The 23,094-nt window shown below is 36.4% G+C and overlaps 2 protein-coding genes across 2 annotated transcripts in view; one reads left to right on the plus strand and one right to left on the minus strand.

The window, feature by feature from the left end:
- Positions 1-1,998: 1,998 nt before the first annotated feature.
- On the minus strand, positions 1,999-13,374 carry LOC132145039 (pyruvate dehydrogenase (acetyl-transferring) kinase isozyme 2, mitochondrial-like). The gene is made up of 11 exons (XM_059555752.1): positions 13,097-13,374; positions 12,735-12,876; positions 5,194-5,265; positions 4,909-5,093; positions 4,604-4,693; positions 4,427-4,504; positions 4,245-4,321; positions 4,047-4,145; positions 3,431-3,541; positions 3,231-3,344; positions 1,999-2,869 (listed from the first exon to the last, which is right to left on the minus strand). The coding sequence occupies exons 1-11, from the start codon at positions 13,212-13,214 to the stop codon at positions 2,726-2,728; spliced, it is 1,230 nt and encodes a 409-aa protein (XP_059411735.1). The 5' UTR covers positions 13,215-13,374; the 3' UTR covers positions 1,999-2,725.
- Positions 13,375-15,277: 1,903 nt separating this feature from the next.
- The window catches only part of si:ch211-264f5.2 (uncharacterized protein LOC570749 homolog), a 78,893-nt gene continuing 71,076 nt past the window's right edge, over positions 15,278-23,094 (plus strand). Inside the window, exons 1-5 of the mRNA XM_059555750.1 lie at positions 15,278-15,435; positions 16,816-17,133; positions 17,231-17,563; positions 18,765-19,125; positions 19,238-19,326. Coding sequence (XP_059411733.1) covers positions 15,390-15,435; positions 16,816-17,133; positions 17,231-17,563; positions 18,765-19,125; positions 19,238-19,326 — 1,147 coding nt within the window. The 5' untranslated portion in view covers positions 15,278-15,389. The remainder of the gene's footprint in view (positions 15,436-16,815; positions 17,134-17,230; positions 17,564-18,764; positions 19,126-19,237; positions 19,327-23,094) is intronic.

A 23,094-nucleotide genomic window follows, 5' to 3' on the forward strand; every position in this document is an offset into this window, starting at 1 on the left:
TTCATAGCAAGATAGCAGTGATGCACAAAGGGTTATATAAAACTAGAAATTGTGTAAGCATGCAAAAAAATTCCCATGCACATGTGAGTAGTTTCTCGAGGGCACAAAAAAGGTTCTTGTGTGCATGCAAAAGTCTTGCAAAAGATGGCCATGGACTCAGCTGCTCGGATTGAGTTGGGCAGGTCATTCCACCAGGAGGGAACATTTAATTTAAAAGTCCGTAAAAGTGACTTTGTGCTTCTTTGGGATGGCACAATCAAGTGATGTCGATTTGCAGAACACAAGCACATGAGGGCACATGAGTCTGAAGTAATGAATTTAGGTAAATGGGTGCAGAGCCAGTGGGGATTTTGTAAGCAAACATCAATACCTTGAATTTTATGCGAGCAGCTGTTGGTAGCCAGTGCAAATTGATAAACAGAGGTGTGACGTGTATTCTTTTCAGCTCATTAAAAATTAATCTGGCTGCAGCGTTCTGGATTAATTGTAAAGGTTTGATAGAATTGGCTGGAAGACCTGCCAAGAGAGCATTGCAATAGTCCAGCCTGGATAGAACAATAGCTTGAACAAGGAGTAGTGCAGCATGTTCTGAAAGAAAGGTCCTGATCTTTTTGATGTTGAATAAAGCAAATCTGCGGAACTGGACAGTTTTAGCAATGTGGTCTGAGAAAGTCAGCTGATCATCAATCATAACTCCAAGGCTTCTAGCTGTTTTTGAAGGAGTTATGGTTGATGTGCCTAACTGGATGGTGAAATTGTGATGAAACAATGGGTTTGTTGGACCACAAGCAGTTCTGTCTTGGCAAGGTTGAGTTGAAGGTGATGGTGCTTCATCCAGCAAAAAATGTCTGTTAGACAAGCTGAGATGCGAATAGCTACCGTCGGATCATCAGGATGGAATGAGAGGTAGAGTTGAGTGTCATCAGCATAGCAGTGGTATGAAAAGCCATGTTTCTGAATGACAGAACCTAATGATGCCATGTAGACAGAGGAGAGAAGTGGTCCAAGAACTGAGCCCTGAGGCACCCCAGTAGTTAGATGCTGTGACTTGGACACCTCACCTCTCCAAGATGATTGGAAGGAGCTATCTGATAAGTAGGACTCAAACCACTGAAGTGCGGTTCCTGAGATGCTCTTTGTCAGTAGGGTTGACAGAAGGATCTGGTGGTTAACCATGTCCAAAGCAGCGAACAGATCAAACAAGATAAGTATTGAAGATTTGGATTCCGCTCTTGCCAGTCTTAGGGCTTCAACAACTGAGAGCAAGGCAGTTGAATGTCCACTTCTGAAGCCAGATTGGTTGCTGTCAAGGAGGTTGTTCTGTGTGATCAAGGCAGAGACTTGGTTGAACACGGCTCATTCAAGTGTTTTTGCAATGAAAGGAAGAAGGGAAACTGGTTCTCTAAAATAGATGGGTTGAGGGTGGGTTTCTTAACTGGTGGAGTTATACGAGCCTGTCTAAATGTTGAAGGAAAAACACCAGTGTAGAGGGATGTTGATGTGAGTGAGTGCAGGTACAACTGCAGGAGAAATGGCTTGAAGGAGAAGAGATGGAATATGATCAAGCGGACAAATAGTAGGATGATTAGAAAGGATGAGTTTGGAGACTTCTGCCTCAGAGAGTGAAGAGAATGATGTGAATAAGTGTATGTTTGCTGGTGTTTACATATGTTCTGTAAAAAAAAAAATATTATCAGTTGGAAAATGATATATCAGCGACAAAATTATAAATCGGTCGGCTCTACAAAAATCTACTAAGAGGTTTGGAAATTTGAGCCTGGAAAAGTATGACATTTTGAAATGGAAAATATGTAGGAACCCTGGTTGAAGGTGTGGTTGATTTTAAGCACAGGGCTGAGAAACACTAATGTTGCACTGATGCAGCTTGTTTAGCTTGTTGAGTTAACATTCATGGGTACATCATGTTCTCAGCTACATTATTACATGTGTATTATGTATGGTATTTCACTGGAATACACTGTTTATAATAACAACAGGTTATCTGTGTTAATGAGAAAATATTAGATTTATTTCATTCATATGAAAAACTCAAACAACAAGGGTCCTTTTAAAAATGATAAATATTGTGAACAATAAGTATACACATCTTGTGGTCATTCATTATACAATGAAACACAACTGTACAGTGCTATTAATAAATGCTTACATTAATGTTTTTCTTGAATAGTGTTGATCACACTTCGCACATCAAGCATGATTTCAAACTGTCCAGCCTCTTTAGAGGAAAAATACACCTTGGGCCACATCTTCCTTATTTTGACACTTCTCACAATTCATACACTTTTTCTGACCTCTCATCTTCTTATCCCAACTGCATTTCTTCTGCCTTCAGTATTTATTTCTATGTAATACAAACATTTCTCTCTGCCTGTTTTAAGCTCTTCAATCAGGTTCACATGCATTTGATCAACTCTCGCTACTCCAGGCTTTCATACTCACACGGGACTCTGCATCCCTGAGCTTTTGCTGAAAAATACCCACTTCAGCGGCACCACAGTAATAACTTGTTTTGTACTAAGGAATCTACTGTATGGAATCTTAAATTCTTCAACATGCAGTTTAAGTGTTCCCAGACAACAGTACTCAAAGAGAACTGAATAAGGAAATGCTGTCACTGGTCCCTGAATGCATTCTCAATGGCACCCTTTCTTGGCAATCTCTTGAAGGCATTTGTCATGAATTTAAGGCAACCAGCTTCGGTGTTTCACTTTGCAGCCTTGTACGCAGCTAAGTTCAGCGGCTCTTTGCTCGGGACACACCAGTCATCAGCTTCCTGGTTGAATTTGTAATGGCGCAAGGCGGTTTGGTTGAACACTGGAAGCTTCTCTACTGAATCTGTAGACAGGGCCTGCGGGAAGAAGACTGTGGATTAATGATTTGAAGACTGACAGATCTAATGTCCAAAGTTTAAAGAATGTCAACAAACTCAACAGATAAGGCTAGTGTAAGCAAAACTCTCATTATGATATGCCATCTTGCTGTTTGTTTAACACTTCGCCTAAAAGTGCAAAGTCGTGCATTACTCATTGATCCAAACCCATATGACTGACTTACTTTTGAGGAACAAAAAAGGAGAAGTTTATCATAATGTTGACGCAGCCCATTTAATGATAACAAAGCTTATACCTCATATAGGTTTGGAACAACATGAGGATTCGTTTCAGAATTTCAATTTTTATGCAAGCTAACACTTTCGAAGATGTTTTTACCTTCAGCTGAATTGCAGCATCTGTACCATAGCCCTCCATTGGATAAAGCTGGAGATCACCTTGGAAGTAGCGTGCGTACAGGCGGGAGATGGGAAGGCCGTAACCAAAGCCAGCCTGAGGAAACAACAGGCAGGTTTGACTTTCAGTTTTATATGAAAAAACATATGCACCTGCTATTATGTAGTGGCCTAAGCTCTTACCATTGGGGTCCGCCGATAGTCACCAATAGTAGGTCTGGGCGCTGTTGAATACATGTAGCTAAAAAGTCTATCAATCTTCTTAAACGGAACGCCACCGCCCCTGTCACTGATCTGGAACATGAAACATGAATGTTTAGAGAACAATGACGTGTTTTGTGAGTTTCATTACATCAGATGATTAATATGAGTGGGTTACATGACTAAGACTGGGGGATTGACCGTTGTGTATGTGTAATAAGATAAATATAATTTTGCAAACATGGATATTCAGTAGCATTGCAACTCAATGTCTGCTTTGTTGCATGCTTCAGCCACCAAAAGGGCAAAGGTTAATAGTATCGTTACTACTACTCAGAGCTGGTTTCTGTTCATAACAACAAATGATCTCGAGAGTGGTTAGAATATTAATCTTTAGGACAGTTTATATAACATCATTATCAGTTATCAGTGAATCTACGGTGATGTTACTGTGTGAGGATGGAACCGGTGGTTAAGAAGAATGATTCAATCAAGGCGGTGGCCTCATATTCTAATTAAGGGTTTTATAGGTTAAAGATATTGTAGTAATCTCGCTGCCCAAGTTCTGTAAAATTATCATATTTGAACTATCATTTACCTTGATTGACAGGTCCTCTCCACCTAGAGCAACCATGACTTTGATTGGTGGCAAGGTGCTGCTTGTTTCATGATTCTCAATTGTGGCCCTCATTGCGTTCTAGAGTGAAAGAGATTTAAGAATAATTTATTTATAATCTAAATCTGGTTATCATTCCATATGCATCTGTATTATGCAGAAATAAAGCACCATGCCCACCTTGAAGAGCTCAAAAACCATGTGGAAGAGATGAGAAGGAACATATGATATCTCGATTGGCCGTGACTTGTTCTTTGCTGCAATGGAGAACAAACATTATAAAAAATACTGCGGTTTGGGGACTAAATTTAAATGATTTAAAGCAGCCCAAAACCATCTGGAGAATGTATTTGATTCCTCACTGTTTATCTCTCTAAGCTCCAGCTCAGGGGATCCGAGGTAATACTGCTCACAGAGCATTTTAGCGCTCTCATATGCATCTAAAGCAGAACACAGGATGTTAGTAATAAATTTTGCACTTGTCGCTAAGGTCATATTTGCATCGCGAGTCTGTAACAGTTTCGCATTAGAGCACTCACCTCTAATTACATTTGTGACGTCGCAGCAGGAGTCAATGCACCCGATGCTGCTGGGATGTCCTGGATTTGTGGAGCCATCAAAGATCAAAGCTAAAGATATATTACAGGAAATAAAAGGGAACAGAGGGTTAGAGGTGTACTGCAAGCTAATCATTCTCTCATATCCAGTAAATAATTAACTCAAACTAAAGCAGACTGGATTTTTCAAGATCTAATGAGCTGTAAGTGCTGAGAAAGTGATTACTGATGCCAAGTCCAGGTATTAGGACTAGCACAGATTTAGATTTAGGACAAGACTGGCTTACTGTGCTGGTTGATGAGCATGCGAATGGAGATGCGGCTCATGTAAAAGCGGTCCAGAAAGTACTGAATGTTTTGACATGTCACAGGATCTGCCCCAAACGCATCCCTATACTCGATGACACCTTCAGCCATGGTGGGTACCACATCATTGTGCCTGTTCCTGATGGTCACCAGAGTGTCCACAAATCTTTGGAGACAAACAGCAAAACAACTCTATGAATCCTGCCGTTTTATATTTTTTAACAATACTCTTCTGATAAAAGATGTATGTGGCTTGAAGAACCTACTCAGCAAGAACTTTAGGGTCATTGGGACTCTTGTCTTGGAATTCTAGGATATCCATCAGGCTTTGGATAAACCTGAGAAAGCAAGCGAAAAGACAAAGGGAATGAAAGATTGTACTGTACACCACCATAAAAGCAAGGTTTTTTTGGAATTTATTTTTTATTAATGCCACTGCAAAGTTACAATAAGACTTTTTCATCTTCAATAACACCCTCAAACTAAATGAATTTTTTCATGCTTGCAGGAACGATTTGCAATTTTTAAGCATTTATCAGTGTTGTTAAAAAACGTATTTTTTGGTTTTGAAAAATATAATTAAAAAAAAAACTAAATTATATACTACTGTTAAAAATAGTTGTGTTTCAAAACAAAGCTGAAATGAAATAACATAATAAATAAATAAACGTATTTAAAACTAAGTTGTTTAAATATTTTTAAGTACTAAAATGATTAAAACTAAATCTGAAATTCAAATAGACTAAATTAAAACCATTTAAAATGAAGATGAAAATAAAAATATAAACATTAGATTAAATATTAAACAACTTCTAAAGTCTTACAAAAGCACAACAATTACTAAAGCTAAACTGAAATTGGAACTTAATATAGAAATTATAAAGCTAATAAAAATATTGTAAAAATATTTTACACTATAATTATTTCAGATACTTATTTTAAATATATTAAAATAAGCCTCTATCTGCTGAAGATGAACCAAAAACAACTGATAGCAGCTCTCAGTGATATGTGTCGGGTCCCCGCTATAATAACAGCAACATTCACAAATGCTTACAGAACAAGCGGGAACCCAGTGGGCCTGTAGCTTTCTCTATTTCAGTTTTATCACGTGATAGAAAGTCTAAGGCCTTCTCAAGCCGAAGGGCAAACTCATCTAATCTGCGGCCTATTTTGCATCAAACTAAGATTGATGTAAAGACACAAAGCACTGCCATCAAGTTAGCACTTTTAAACATTCGCTCACTAAAAAATAATCAATGACTTTATAACCACAAACAATCTGGATTTTATGTTTCTAAATGAAACATGGCTACAACCAGAATTCCGGAAAAGTTGGGACGTTTTTTAAATTTTAATAAAATGAAAACTAAAGGGATTTCAAATCACATGAGCCAATATTTTATTCACAATAGAACATAGATAACGTAGCAAATGTTTAAACGGAGAAATTTTACACTTTTATCCACTTAATTAGCTCATTTAAAATTTAATGCCTGCTACAGGTCTCAAAAAAGTTGGCACGAGGGCAACAAATGGCTAAAAAAGCAAGCAGTTTTGAAAAGATTCAGCTGGGAGAACATCTAGTGATTAATTAAGTTAATTGATATCAGGTCTGTAACATGATTAGCTATAAAAGCTTTGTCTTAGAGAAGCAGAGTCTCTCAGAAGTAAAGATGGGCAGAGGCTCTCCAATCTGTGAAAGACTGCGTACAAAAATTGTGGAAAACTTTAAAAACAATGTTCCTCAACGTCAAATTGCAAAGGCTTTGCAAATCTCATCATCTACAGTGCATAACATCATCAAAAGATTCAGAGAAACTGGAGAAATCTCTGTGCGTAAGGGACAAGGCCGGAGACCTTTATTGGATGCCCGTGGTCTTCGGGCTCTCAGACGACACTGCATCACTCATCGGCATGATTGTGTCAATAACATTACTAAATGGGCCCAGGAATACTTTCAGAAACCACTGTCGGTAAACACAATCCGCCGTGCCATCAGCAGATGCCAAATAAAGCTCTATCATGCAAAAAGGGGCCAAGGCTCATTTAAAATGGACTATTTCAAAGTGGAATAGTGTTTTATGGTCAGACGAGTCCAAATTTGACATTCTTGTTGGAAATCACGGACGCCGTGTCCTCCGGGCTAAAGAGGAGGGAGACCTTCCAGCATGTTATCAGCGTTCAGTTCAAAAGCCAGCATCTCTGATGGTATGGGGGTGCATAAGTGCATACGGTATGGGCAGCTTGCATGTTTTGGAAGGCTCTGTGAATGCTGAAAGGTATATAAAGGTTTTAGAGCAACATATGCTTCCCTCCAAACAACGTCTATTTCAGGGAAGGCCTTGTTTATTTCAGCAGGACAATGCAAAACCACATACTGCAGCTATAACAACAGCATGGCTTCGTCGTAGAAGAGTCCGGTTGCTAACCTGGCCTGTCTGCAGTCCAGATCTTTCACCTATAGAGAACATTTGGCGCATCATTAAACGAAAAATACGTCAAAGACGACCACGAACTCTTCAGCAGCTGGAAATCTATATAAGGCAAGAATGGGACCAAATTCCGACAGCAAAACTCCAGCAACTCATAGCCTCAATGCCCAGACGTCTTCAAACTGTTTTGAAAAGAAAATGAGATGCTACACCATGGTGAACATGCCCCGTCCCAACTATTTTGAGACCTGTAGCAGAAATCAAAATTGAAATGAGCTCATTTTGTGCATAAAATTGTAAACTTTCTCAGTTTAAACATTTGCTATGTTGTCTATGTTCTATTGTGAATAAAATATTGGCTCATGTTAGGGCTGGGCGATATACAAAAAAAAAAAGATATCTCGATATTGTCACATTTTTTACGATATTCGATATATATCTCGATATGTTTGCATTTAAATAATAAAAAATAAAACATGATTTTCTTTTGCCCATAAAAAAAAAAACATTTAGATTAAACAGCTAATTTAAGCAGTTAAAAAATCTAGACCAAGAGATCACTTACTGCTTTTTATTAATGAATACATGTAGGCCTATATGTAACTGAAGCAGTGCAAATTAAGTAACAGTTACAGAAAGTGCATTCTGTCAACTTTTGTTGCAATTTTAGTGCATGCAATTCACAATTTAAACTATGCAACTGGGATAAGTATTTTATTTACATTTTTTAACAAGTTTTTAAGCTAAGAACACAAGTCTGTCAACTGTCTGTGGTTTTAAGAGAAGCTCTGTGGCATGAAACTATGTTCTTACTGAGTGTACTCACTATGTACTCACTAAAAACCCTCTTAGATGGGGAGCTAGTTGCTGAAGCACATAGCTATTTCTTATATATAAATATATATAAATGAATACCAAAGACTTTTGCATTTTCTTTGTCTATATTATGGAAACTGGTAAACATATCAGTGAAATTCCCCAATAGTAATTCCAAATGGCCATAGCCTATGTTTCTCTATTCAAACATCAGCGGTCGAGTAAGTGCATTTATTTTGCGATCACAAATGCAAACAATACAGTTGAGATCTCACGACAGAACACAGACCGGCTGAACGACGCTTTCATTAGATCGCTCAATTCCAGCTTGTTAGTGTTTTCAGATTATCGTCAGCGGCTCTTCCGCAATGAGGAGTGAGCACGTGCGCATGGTTGCCAGATTGCTTAAAATAAGCAAACACCGGGAAGAAAATGTATCCTTGTAACAGTGGAGCTCTGATTGGGAGATTTAAACTCTTGTTATCTGGCAACAGCTATCATTACAGCTCTCGTAGTAGAGGGGCGTAGAGCAGTCAGCAGTTACAGGTTCCTTTTTTGGCCATTCGGCGCGTTCTTTTGGGAAAGTATGCTTGAATTTGAAATATTCGATATTCCCGATATATTCAAATTGTACATCGTCGTCAAAATTATTCCGATAGTATCGCTAATATTTGATATATCGCCCAGCCCTAGCTCATGTGATTTGAAAGTCTTTTAGTTTTCATTTTATTAAAATTTAAAAAACGTCCCAACTTTTCAGGAATTCGGGTTGTAGAAGACAGCTGCAGTGCAACAGTCCTCAATGAAGCAGCCCCTCCTAACTTCACTTACATGAGTGTCTGCAGGACTGTTAGGAGAGGTGGAGGTGTAACTGCTCTATTTAAAGATGTCTATCAATGCAAGCAAGTGTCATTTGGTCAGTACTTGTCTTTTGAATATCTAGGGATTGTGCTGAAAGGTGCTCCACGCATTCTGTTTATTATTATTTACAGGCCTCCAAAATACTCTCCAGCATTTGTTGAAGAGGTCACAGAAATTTTATCAATGATTTCCTCAGAGTTTGACTGTTTTGCAATTGCAGGGGATTTTAATATTCACATAGATAATGCAGAAAACAAAACTACAAAAGAAATGATAATGGTTCTAAACACTTTTGACCTGATTCAGCATGTGCATGGACCAACACACAAAGGTGGACATACTCTAGACTTAATCATCAGTAAGGGTCTAAACATTTCATCCATTGTTATTAAGGACATAGCACTATCTGATCACTTCTGTATTTTCTTTGATATATTGATCTCTGCTACCACAGAATCTAGATGTGTTCTCGTTTATGCATCTCCTTCTGGAAGAGATAGAAGTGTACTATTTATAGAGGCTATATCTTTAACACCAAGCATTTCTGCAGACTCTGTTGATATTCTCCTTGATTCCTTCAACTCAAAAGTTAAGAATGTTATTGATGATATTGCTCCAATAATAGTCAGTAAGAAAACAAACAGACAGAAATCAGTTTGGAGAAGATCAACAGCAGTTCAGACTATGAAAAGACAATGCAGAAAGCAGAGCGGATGTGGCGGAAGACAAAACTTGAAATTTAATATAGCATCTATAAAGACAGCCTTCATGCTTTTAATGTGAAACTAGCCAGAGATAGACAGAATTTCTTCTCAAACCTTATAAACAGTAACTTAAATAACACTCGTACTCTTTTTGCCACTGTTGAGAGACTGACAACACCCCCCCCCCCCCCCCCCCCCCAAGTCAGATTCCCAGTGAAATGCTATCAGACAGCAAATCAAATGCAATGAGCTTGCATCCTTCTTTTCTGAGAAGATCATCAATATCAGGAAGGCGATTAGCACATCCTCAAGTAATGCAGAGGTCAGACAGATTAGGCCACAAAATCAAAAAGATACTATGTCGATTTTTGAAGCAATTGATAGCAAAATTCTGGAAGACATAGTGCAGCACCTAAAATCATCAACCTGCTGTCTTGACACACTTCCCACATTTTTTTCAAAAGTGTGCTTAACTGCTTAGAAGCAGATCTTTTAGAAGTGGTGAATGCCTCACTTCTTTCTGGGACGTTTCCAAACTCCCTAAAAACTGCAGTTGTTAAGCCCCTCCTGAAAAAGAGCAATCTTGATAACACCATTTTGAGCAATTTTAGACCAATATCTAATCTTCCTATTATAGGCAAAATTATAGAAAAGGTGGTTTTTAATCAGCTGAACAAATACTTACACTCAAATGGATACCTGGAGAATTTTCAATCTTGTTTTCGACCGCATCACAGCACAGAGACAGCACTCATTAAGATAATAAATGATATTCGCTTAAATTGTGACTCTGGCAAAATATCGGTGCTGGTTTTGCTAGATCTCAGTGCTGCGTTTGACACTGTCGATCATAACATACTACTAGAGAGACTGGAAAACTGGGTTGGGCTTTCTGGGATGGTACTCAAATGGTTCAGGTCATACTGAGAAGGGAGAGGCTATTATGTGAGTCTAGGAGAGCATACGTCTAAGTGGACGTCCATGACATGTGGAGACCCAAAAGGCTCAATTCTTGCACCGCTCTTGTTTAGCCTGTATATGCTTCCACTAAGTCAAATACTGAGAAAGAACCAAATTGTCTATCACAGATGATACCCAGATTTACCTAGCCTTATCTCCAAATGACTACAGCCCAATTGACTCCCTCTACCAATGCATTGATGAAATTAATTGTTGGATGTGCCAGAAATTTCTTCAGTTAAACAAGGAAAAACTGAACATTGCATTTGGAAACAAAGATGAAGTTTTCAAGGTGAATGCATACCTTGACTCTAGGGGTCAAACAACTAAAAATCAAGTCAGGAATCTTGGTGTGATTCTGGAGACAGACCTTAGTTTCAATAGTCATGTCAAAGCAGTAACTAAATCAGCATACTATCATTTAAAAAACATTGCAAGAATTAGATGTTTTGTTTCCAGCCAAGACTTGGAGAAACTAGTTCATGCCTTTATCACCAGCAGGGTGGACTATTGTAATGGGCTCCTCACCGGCCTTCCCAAAAAGACCATTAGACAGCTGTAGCTCATCCAGAACGCTGCTGCCAGGATTCTGACTGGAACCAGAAAATCTGAGCATATCACACCAGTCCTCAGGTCCTTACACTGGCTTCCAGTTACATTTAAGATTGATTTTAAAGTACTTTTACTCGTATATAAGTAACTAAATGACCTAGGACCGTAATATATTGCAAATATGTTCACTGAATATAAACCTAACAGACCACTCAGATCACTAGGATGGAGTCAGTTAGAAATACCAAGGGTTCACACAAAACAAGGGGAGTCCGCCTTTAGTTACTATGCCGTCCGCAGTTGGAATCAGCTTCCAGAAGAGATCAGATGTGCTAAAACACTAGTCTCATTTAAATCTAGACTCAAAACACATCTATTTAGCTGTGGATTTATTGAATGAGCACTGTGCTATGGCCGTACTGATTGCACTATATTTTCACTGTTTTTTTTTTTTTTTTAATGTAAAATAATTTTCTAACTGTTTTTAAATTCATTTCAAGTAAATGTTTTAATCATTTTAAAATTTTAAAATTGCTTGTTTTATTTTTGTTATTTTTTTTTCTTCATGATTATTTTACTTTCTTTTATGTAAAGCACTTTGGATTACCATGGTGTACGAAATGTGCTATATAAATAAACTTCCCTTCCCTTGCCTTACCTTGCCTAGCTATTAATAAAAACTATAGATTTTTTTCACTTTTTTATTATTATTATTATTATTTTTATGTTAACTGCTTCTATGCATGAGTTTCTCTCCTGGTTGTTATTCTCGAGTACACTAGAACCTACTGTTGTTCCATGTCAGTTCTCGGAAACAAGTCTGCGCGCGCACCTTCTCATATTTCACTTTCTGAAGTGATCCGCAGGATCCGTTACATAATCGTTCCCGCAGTCTAGTAAACAAGTGGGGGTGTGCAACGGTATTTTAACACCAAACTACATCCAATAGGCTCGTAAGCAAGCATTTACACGCACGTTTTTTAAAGAAAATGTTTTAGGCTAAGATTTACACCACAACTTCATTTCACAGGGTCAAGAACCCCAAACTATAAACTAGCGTAGAAAATTAGTAAGGAGGAGAAGTGCTATAGTAAGAAGTAATGTGATGATTCCTATAAGATTAGGCTACAACTTTGTTCCTAAAATGCAAGTTGTAGCCTAATGGAAACCGGATGAAGCTTGATCGTGAACTTTAAAATGCTGAGTGTGTAATGTACAGTAGAAGTGGCCTCTACTAGGAAAACACCAGGCTGAGGAACTGGGGTAAAGTTCATCGTTCAGTTAAGAGGCGTGGGACACATTACATAATGCACGCGTGTAAAATAGTTTTTTTTAATTATGATTGATATTTGTAGTAATGTATTAGATAACGCACAAACATGATTTATCTTGCTGTCTTAACTCAAACTACAAGACAGATGGGACTTTTAAAAAGTTAGTTAATACTTTTTTGTCTGATAACCCAGGGCATCCACTTACCAGCTGTGAACTAGTTGAACGGATTGAGTCATTATCAGTTTGTCTGGTAAAAGGTTGATCTCCTTCAAACTGTTGCTTAGTCTGACGGGGAGCTCATGTCTGAGAAAAGCGAAAGATGTTTTCTCGCACGCGTTTGTGGATCCTGAAAAGACAACGCGACAGTCTGAAAACTCCAAAACTCCAATATTAATGAAAAACAAACATAATACTCGAGCAAATGTATTTTATAACAAAAGGATTATCGAATGTTTTGTGCAATACGCATGCTAAGTGTGCACAATTAGCTATCACTGGAATTAAAACATTGCATGCAAAAATATTTTGCATAGGCCTATAGCCTGTATATATATATTTTAACTTACCGAAATCCAGAAACTGCTTCATTGACAGCGGTGATGGAGAAAATTTCGCGTAGTAATCGATATGCTTTGGTGCATTTAGCATTGCAGCATTCCTCATTATATATCTTACAAACTTCATCTTGGATGATCTAAATATCCGAACTCAAAACAAAAACGTTGTATGTTGTCAGATATCTAAACAAAGCCGTCGCTTTTCAGTGTAGAAGTTTTCAGTATATCCTCGAGTTTCGCGAGCAGTTCTTTATTCAGTCTGGGGTTGTCTTGTCTTGAGTCCCCTGTTGTTGTTGACAACTCTTTTAAAGTTTGTGTTCTTGCACAGTGACACGCCCACAGCACTACGTTGATATCGATGGTGACCAATTGGAGAGAGGAAACGGGTACACGTCAACTCTCAGGATCGCGATCAACATGCTTCCATCTACGTGATGTCTGTACTGTAACATGGAAAAGCATGCGATAGCTTCACAACAAAATGCCCCATAGAAAGGTCAAGTGTTACCGATCACCCAGTTGGACCCGAGCACAGGAATGTGTTTTGGAGCAGTGGCAATGCATAAAGCACGTAAATAAAAGAATAAAGAAAGAAAAAAAGAAAGAAAGAAAAATTGCTGTGAAAAAGTATGCCAAATGCACTATTTAAAAATGTAATAAAATGCAGTGATGCATCTTAGAAATGTGCAATATGCAATATTATGGTAAGTAGGTTATAGGTCAAATAATTAGAGTAGGACTGTGTTATTAATGGAGAGCTTATTTGACATCCCATGATGAGATGACTTCAGATGCTTGTGAATGAAAAAGGAATTAAATGAATGTCAAGGGTAAACAAGAGTAGTGTTCTTGCTTTAGAGCAGTTATAAATAATATAAATAAATATCATTTAAAAGGATCAGTGAAGCTGATGCATATAAAGGTTTATTTTATTAAAAAAAAAAACATTTTTACAAATGCATAAACAGGTTTTTTACATACAGTTCTGCCAATGAATGTTATCACAAAAGTTTTATATATATAAAATATATGTCTAACTTTAAAAAAAATTATAATTTTGCTAACTTTCTTCAAAATAAATGTTACTTGGTTAGAATTTTGTTCAATTCTATCATGTATCATTTAAAATAAGTGTGACTTTATTATCCAAATAATTTCTAGGGACACATATGCTCTATACCGTACATATTATAGGAGCTATTAGTTTTGTCATCACTGATAGATTAAGTCCTGTACAAGGTGAGAAGACGTCAAAAATAAAATAATCAGCTTTTATTTACTTATAATAAAGAATAAATATTTAATCATTAATCACAAAGATTACAGGGGTAAATCACAGCACCTTAAAGAAAAATGATAGGCTATATGAAAACAGGTCTAGATATTATTGGAGAAAGGAAAAACACTTTAATGCAAAGAAGTCAATCACTGTATACACTGAAGTGACATTTGAGACGTTAAAGAGGACAGTAAACAAGACTACTGAGAAAACTTGCATAATAGGCTAACAGTGTTGAAACCTAACTAAACGTCTCATGGCTGCTCCCTGGAGGAGGAAAATAGACTAACAAATTACAAAAGCACTGAGCTGAGGAAAGGTGTTGAAAAAGATATAGAATAATCTGTCTTTAGGCTACCAGTTTAACGAAACAAGAAACGAGTGACCACATACCAAAGGAAGTACCAGTCTGAACTGGCCATATGAGTCAGTATGAACTGCAAAACTGGACTGTGTACACATCACCCTATTAGGATGTCAAATGTCAACTCTAGTTCACATAAATATTGTTTTTTTTTTTCTTTCAAGCCCTGAAAAGTAGGCTAACTTTAAGTAAACTCCTTCCATATTTCATAATCTGATGGCTTCTGCAAAGAAATGTGGAGAAAAATGAATTAGGCCTATTAAATTGTGTAAAACCATTTAGGCCCAGTTGAAATTTATGAATGAAATAGTTTAGGCACAAAACTTGTCAACAGCGCCAAAAATATTTATTTTATTTTATTTTTTCACATAGGCTAATGTAACGTTAAAACAATTATTTTCTGATTAATATATGACATAGATTTTTCAAAAGCTTATTATTGAGGTAAATATTCAGAACAATCTGAACCAAACTGTCCTAAAAGGGGAAGGATGACAGGAAAGAAGGATAAAAAAAACTGTGCAGGAAATGTTGAAATCCACAGTGATAAATAAAAGGAACCTTGTTCTGGGATGCAATTTATTTCAAGTCGGAGATACATGTGAAAAAGGTCTAGCATTTCTGATCCTAATAATCACTTAATACATTTGATTAGACGCATGGCTTTTCTGCTGAGTAGCCTGGTACTGCTTTTAGGAGTCCTAGGTAAGTCCTTTTAGAGAAAATAATTGAATTCTCTTTCTTTTATATCATGCTACTGCTTCATCAAACATATATGTTTTTGAATATAATATGCTATAATAACATTGCAATAGGTTATCTGAAGGTATAACAATATCGTCGACAATGTAGTTATCAATTATTGTCTAGAGGAAATTCTATCATGGTGAGCATTCGCTTTTAATAAACATTAAAAAAAATAGACTGTGTAAAAGCATGAGTGAATAGTCAGAATAACATCATAAATCACTATACATCACAATATACAAAAATAAAACATCTTTAACTAAAGTATTTGTTATCTGTGTTAGGTTATAGATATTTCTTCTCTAGTAGTACAAAAAAATAATAATTTCAACATTCATCAATTAACTGACGTCAATGTGATTTTGACGTAATCATGCTCGTCGGACATTGCGACAGAGGAGAATTTTAAACGTGCCCTTAACAAACATCCTCTTTTTTTGCCATGTGTTTTGAGACAATATGAAATTTATTGAATTATTAAGTATAGCAGTTAGACTCAGGCTCTCGATTTGGCTGAACACTGAACAGTTTATTAACTCATCAGCGCTTTGAATCAGTGAAAGTTTGTCGAAATCAATCGACTGACAGTCCCATCTACTGGCCGGACTGTTAAAGAACAGACTATATAAAAAATACTGTGTGTCGATGTCGAAATCAGTGACCAAGAGGTCGCTGTAGAACGGTGCAACGAATTACGATAACAATGTTTCCTTGTGATTAGGTGATCTTACTGTGTATCTGTTCTTCAGATTATAAAAAGGTAAGAAAGACATGGTTCTTTAAAGAGTAGACTGAATGGTTCTTAATCTATAGCATCGCTGTAAAGAACCGTTTAAGCACTTTTATTGTTTTAAGAGCGTGTTCTTATCAGAGACATACATTTCTAGGATAGAAATGGTTACAGATTTTGTTATTGTCTTTGTGGCCTTGCCAGATTTGGTGAACTTGCTGTATGTGTGCAGTTGTTCACATAAGTCTGAAATGCTTTTGGGGATATAAAATAAATAAGGTTAGATATGATTGAGTGAATTTGGGTAGCATTAAAGTGATTCTTTGTGAAGTAGAAGTGGGTAACAGGGTTTTAAACTGTCTTGTGCTGCCTTGTCATTCTTGACCCTATTTCTGCAGCTGTTTACATTGAAGCAAAATGTTTTTTTTTTTGTTTTTTTTTTTTTTATGAAACCGAGAAGACTAGACCTCACCAGTGTGTATTTGAGTAATGGTAAAACCATTGTGTGTGAAGTAGCCAGAGCAAACACATTTTTTTTATATCATATTGCTGGGTGAGATTTCCAAAGAAAATATTACTAGAGAATATTAAAATATTGTGACTCCCAGGAAGCAACTCTCTATGGACAGTCAGCAAGATAACGGCTCAGAGTGGAGGATCTGTCACCATTCCCTGTCACTACCATAGTCTTCATAAGAACTTGGAAAAGTTCTGGTTCATAGGCAAGAACTGGCTTTCTTCCTTGAAACTGCGACCTACCAACCAAGAGAAGCGACCCGGCATCAGCTTTTACAACAACCCAGATGAACTGGTAACAACCCTGACCATGACAAACCTGCGCAGCAGTGATTCGAACCGCTACTGGTGTGCAGTCAAAACACGAGGTTCCTATCTCAGAATATCTCTAGAACTTACCGTCACTGAGGGTAAATGATTTTGAGATACTTAAGTACCACTAGTACAAAGCATTTGATAGTTCATCAGTTAAATCACTTATTGATTTTGTTGCTTGATTATTTTCAGGTACTCCAGATCTGTCAGCAGCCAGCAACATGGTGTCAGGTGAAGAGGGTGGCAATGTTACTGTACAGTGTCTCTACAGTGACAAATTTAAAGATACTGAGAGAAAATGGTGCAGAAGTGGAGATCTGCACTCCTGTCAAACGGCTCAGGATATAGAGCCATCCCTTGGTGCAGCTCTACAGATAAATGATACAAATGATGGCGTTTATACAGTGACACTGACAGGGCTGAAGAAGAAAGATGCAGGCTGGTATTGGTGTATGGCTGGGGATGTGCAGGTTCCTGTTCATATCAATGTTGATTCAAGACAACCCATTACAGATGCCAACACAAGTAAGAAATGATCACATTTCACATATCATTAACATGTACATTGGATTAACACCACACATCCTTACCAGACACGACACTGCGTAATTATATATAAAAAATAAATAAATAAAACAATTGGGAATTTATACCTCATAATTTTTCAATAATGAGTTTATATCTTGCAATTCTTACTTTTTCTCAAGATTGTAAGTTTATAGCTCGCAAATTTGATCTCTATTCTCAGAATTGTGTGATATAAATTTGCAATTGTGAGTTAAGTTTCGTGATTTATATCTCGCAATTTTGACTTTACAGCATACAAATGCACCTTTATATGATGATATTCTCACTTTATAATGCTCAACTGCAAGAATTTGTGAGATGCAAAGAAATGTCAGTCATTTTTTTTGTATGTGTCTGGTGGAAACGGGCTTCCATTCTCAAGATTATAATAGCCATAGTTATATTTACAGTGGGTAATTTACCTTAGATATTAAAAATAACATCCAGTGAAGTTCAAACTGTGAGGTCTATGTAACAAAACAAAAATTTCCATTACAAAGATTGAACCAGTAACTGATTAGGCCATGTATTTGAAATAATATAAAAATGCTTTATCAGCGATTTATTAATTTGAATATGTACTTATCCATTTTGTTGTGAGTTTACACTATTGGCAATGGACCTTTTGCCCACAGAATTTTGCTTGTGTCATTTGAGTCTGCAGTTCAACAGAATAGCAAAAAAATATCTTAAACACATTTGAAACAGGTTTCTCGAAAACTCCCTCATCAGTCATTGGATGGCTAAACCGATAGCCCCGCCCCAAACTCATGACATTGGTTGAGCCAGGGTTGCTATGTAGGGGTGACCAAACAAATACATTTTTTGAGTGAAAAGTTTTTAGACTTTGGGTGGAAATCATCCAATGTCTTCTCTCAACACATCAAGCTAGATAAGAACAAATATTTTATAGACTCTAATTTCATTTCTTTGGGGCTGGCTCTTATGTCCTGAGTTCTTAGTTTTATAATATTCAAGAAATTACACACTTCCCCTTTGAAGGTAACAGGATCACATGCCAACAAATGGATTTCATAATGAGTTTCTGGGTAAATCACAACAGCACATTCCATTTCTGATATAAAATGTAGTTTAGGAAAACAAGCAGCAATGTGTCAAATATGTCATATCTGTTTTTTTTTGTGTGTTTTTTTTACAGGACCTTTCATGTTTACGACAGCACAATCTTTCACTTCATCTAGCTCTTTTGATGTACACAACCATAATTCAGTAGCAACACTTGCACCCACACAATCAAAATTACCTGAAAGTACATCAGTTCAGACAGAAAAAACTGACCAGACATCTACGGCATCACCGGAGCAGTTTCATTCAATGACACAGTCCTCATCCTATCCAACCACAACGGAGAACTCAAAACATGACCCATCACACAGCAGTAGTACAGTTAGGACAACACTAACCAGCAGATCAACAACTCCACATGTTGACAGTAACTCTACAGTTACTCTGTCATCTAAAGATCTGACATGTGAACCCAAAACCCCTTATGAAAGCAGGTAAGGTCAAAATATACTTCTGTAAAACATAAGTACTACTGTATTTAACATCTGTTTGGATCTATTTGATACTGCTTAAGTATAAGTCTAACAAATTCCTTATTTGTTTCAGAGACTGTATTTGGGTGATTGCACTAGTTTGTGGTGCACTGCTTATATTAATCTTACCTGTGATTTCCTGGAAATTGTGGTCATGGCATAGTAAGACCTCTTATTATTATTATTATTATACTCCTGTTTTATGATGCATGTTATTATATCATACACTTAACTGTTCAATAAGCATTCACTTGTCAGTATTTACTATAATTTGTTTCTCGTCTATACTTTAAAAATAAATAAAATAATTTTTTTCTGACCATTTCAGCAAATGCAATCACAAAAGAGGAAGAAACAGAAATAACACACCTCACTGTAAGTAAATCTTTAACAATTTCAGAAATATTATATAACAAAATGCTAAATACTGTTTTGAGAAATAAAATAAGTAAAAAAATTAAAATACTCATTTAGACCGCAGAAACAACACAATGATAAACTTTGAAGACTGTAGATTTTATTTTTATGATTTTTTTTTTATTTTTGTTAGGCAAATGACAGCGTTGATCTGCTGGGCAATGAATGGACAAATGCTTCAGTTGTGCAGTTCAGCACAGACTCAAAAACTGTCCTAATAATGTAACCTGTTGTTACCTCCGGAACACAAAGATGGAAGAGGCTTTATCCTGTCTCTGTGTCAAGAGCCACTCTCCTGCAGAGTTTAGTTTCAACACCTTTTAGTTATACCTGAATCAACTAATCAATGTATTTGAGTTGGCTTGAAAATGACAGCCAGGTGTGATGGAATTAAACTTTGCAGGTAAGTGACTCTCCAGAAGCATGAAACGGTCACAGATGGACAGCCGGAAGTTGGTGCTCTCCACTTGTATAATTAACCTACAGCCTTTCATGTGGTATTCATATGGTTAAAAAGTAACCTTGTCTTTCATCCAACTCCCTACAAAGCTGTCAGCACACTTAAGAATCTGAAAAATAATAATGATGTCCAAAACGCAACCTAATCTTTAGTTTGTTTATAATTATATATTTTTTTTTAATATAATTTTGTATTATAACGCAAAGAGATTTATACATATTTAATTAGGGCTTAATTGTCCAAAACATTTTTAAGGTGTAATTTGAATGATCTATTTGGTTAAAAAAGGCCTGGTCACTCACCTAGACAGAAAACTTGTATTACATTAAATTAAATAGAACACTAAAATTAAATTTGTTTTGAGAAACCAGCCCTATGTAGGTCAACATAACTTGTCGTACTGGTTCAGGCTTCATAGAATTTCATCAAGAATGTAATCTCCATAAACAAATATTTTCTAAAGATATTAGATATTTTCTAAAAAAAAAAAAAAAAAACAGTTTTCTTACTATATGAACCAGTTTTATAAGGAAGCTGTGTCCTTTGATTCAACAATGCAGTTTCAGGCTTGACATCTAAAGTAACTACAGTATAGTTTTGTCTGACAGTCAGGATTTGTCAGATGTAACTTAAAGAAAGTTCTCTTTTGTCTCTCCTCCCCAGTCTTCACTTCACTTCTACTTGTTTTTTCTTTAAAGAAAGTTCATCTGTTTGTTTGCATACCTTCTGAGTAAACTTATAACTCAATACTAATATACTTAGTTGGTGTATGTGAGAATATTATATATTATATGTACAAACCTTTCAAGCAAAGCTTATTATAAAGACAGTTGAATGGAGCAACATGATACAATATATGAAAAAGGAGCACTAATAATGATTAAAGTGTAATACAAACATAAAAGTATTTTTTATTTCATTTTACTATTACTTTAACTGCACAGAATTAAAGGGGTACTCCACTCCAGAATGAAAATTTTGCAATTAATCACGTACCCCCATGTTGTTCCAAACCTGTAAAAGCTTTGTTCGTAGAGTGCAGTATCCCTTTAACAATTCCCAGTAAACAAACTACATCACAAACAGGACCAAACACTGTGCACTTGGACTACTTAATGATAAGATTGTGTCATCAAGGGATGAGGCTTCTTGAGTAGGCCATAAAGGAAATTAGCACCATTACATTTCGAGAAACTAATAAATTAAAGAATGTTTCATTGACTCTCTCTTTGCTGGCTCTTTTCTCTCCCTTTCTCCATCTCCCACTCCCTCTTTCTCTCTCAGGTACTATTTTACATACATGCTGGGTAGAATGAACTGTCTACGTTTTAGTGAGTGAGTGAAGTGAGTGAAGTGACATTCAGCCAAGTATGGTGACCCATACTCAGAATTTGTGCTCTGCATTTAACCCATCCGAAATGCACACACACAGAGCAGTGAACACACACACACACACTGTGAGCACACACCCAGAGCAGTGGGCAGCCATTTATGCTGCGGCGCCCGGGGAGCAGTTGGGGGTTCGATGCCTTGCTCAAGGGCACCTAAGTCGTGGTATTGAAGGTGGAGAGAGAACTGTACATGCACTCCCCCCACCCACAATTCCTGCCGGCCCGGGACTCGAACTCACAACCTTTCGATTCGGAGTCCGACTCTCTAACCATTAGGCCACGACTTCCCTTTGAACAACCTTCATCTATTTTTTACCAATTCGAGTGTAACCACAGCAAAATGTTATTAAACCATTTCAATGATTCATTATGTGCTAACTACACTCAAAAAAATATTTATGCCTAATTCTTAAGAATTTTGTATTTCAATTGCATGTAAAATTTCCATCCATTTTGATTACATATTTTTTAACATAAACTAATAAACTTTGTGATGCAAATTTGCCAACCTTATGTAAATGAAACAAGTCGGTCATAAGATTTATGTAATAGTACCAATTTATGTAATAGATCAACATGCTTCCATCTACATGATGTCTGTACTATAACATGGAAAATCATGCGATAGCTTCACAACAAAATGCCCCATAGAAAGATGATACAGCTGGATATTATGAGGTCAAGTGTTACCCATCACCCAGTTGGACCCGAGCACAGGAATGTGTTTTGGAGCAGTGGCAATGCATAAAGCAGGTAAATACAAGAATAAAGAAAGAAAAAAAGAAAGAAAGAAAAAATTGCTGTGAAAAAGTATGCCAAATTCACTATTTAAAAATGTAATAAAATGCAGTGATGCATCTTAGAAATGTGCAATATGCAATAATATGGTAAGAAGTTAATAGGTCAAATAATTAGAGTAGGACTGTGTTATTAATGGAGAGCTTATTTGACATCCCATGATGAGATGACTTCAGATGCTTGTGAATGAAAAAGGAATTAAATGAATGTCAAAGGTAAACAAGAGTAGTGTCTTTGCTTTAGAGCAGTTATAAATAATATAAATAAATATCATTTAAAAGGATCAGTGAAGCTGATGCATATAAAGGTTTATTTTATTTAAAAAAAAAATTATACAAATGCATAAACAGGTTTTATTACATACAGTGGCGGCCATGAATGTTATCAGAAAAGTTATATATAAAATATATGTCTAACTTAAAAAAATTATAAATTTGCTAACTTTCTTCAAAATAAATGTTACTTGGTTAGAATTTTGTTCAATTCTATCATGTATCATTTAAAATAAGTGTGACTTTATAATCCAAATAATTTCTAGGGCCACATATGCTCTATACCGTACATATTATAGGAGCTATTAGTTTTGTCATCACTGATAGATTAAGTCCTATACAAGGTGAGAAGACGTCAAAAATAAAATAATCAGCTTTAATTTACTTATAATAAAAAATAAATATTTAATCATTAATCACAAAGATTACAGGGGTAAATCACAGCACCTTAAAGAAAAATGATAGGCTATATGAAAACAGGTCTAGGTATTATTGGAGAAAGGAAAAACACTTTAATGCAAAGAAGTCAATCACTGTATACACTGAAGTGACATTTGAGACGTTAAAGAGGACAGTAAACAAGACTACTGAG

Source organism: Carassius carassius, chromosome 8, assembly GCF_963082965.1.
Source record: "Carassius carassius chromosome 8, fCarCar2.1, whole genome shotgun sequence".
NCBI classification, from domain to species: Eukaryota; Metazoa; Chordata; class Actinopteri; order Cypriniformes; family Cyprinidae; genus Carassius; species Carassius carassius.

Coding starts and splice junctions, on each gene's coding strand:
- LOC132145039 (XM_059555752.1), bottom strand. CDS start 13,214: ATGAAGTTTGTAAGATATATAATGAGGAATGCTGCAATGCTAAATGCA. Junction 12,877..13,096: donor GAAGCAGTTTCTGGATTTCG/GTAAGTTAAAAT, acceptor TTGTCTTTTCAG/GATCCACAAACGCGTGCGAG. Junction 4,146..4,244: donor TGGTTTTTGAGCTCTTCAAG/GTGGGCATGGTG, acceptor CTTTCACTCTAG/AACGCAATGAGGGCCACAAT.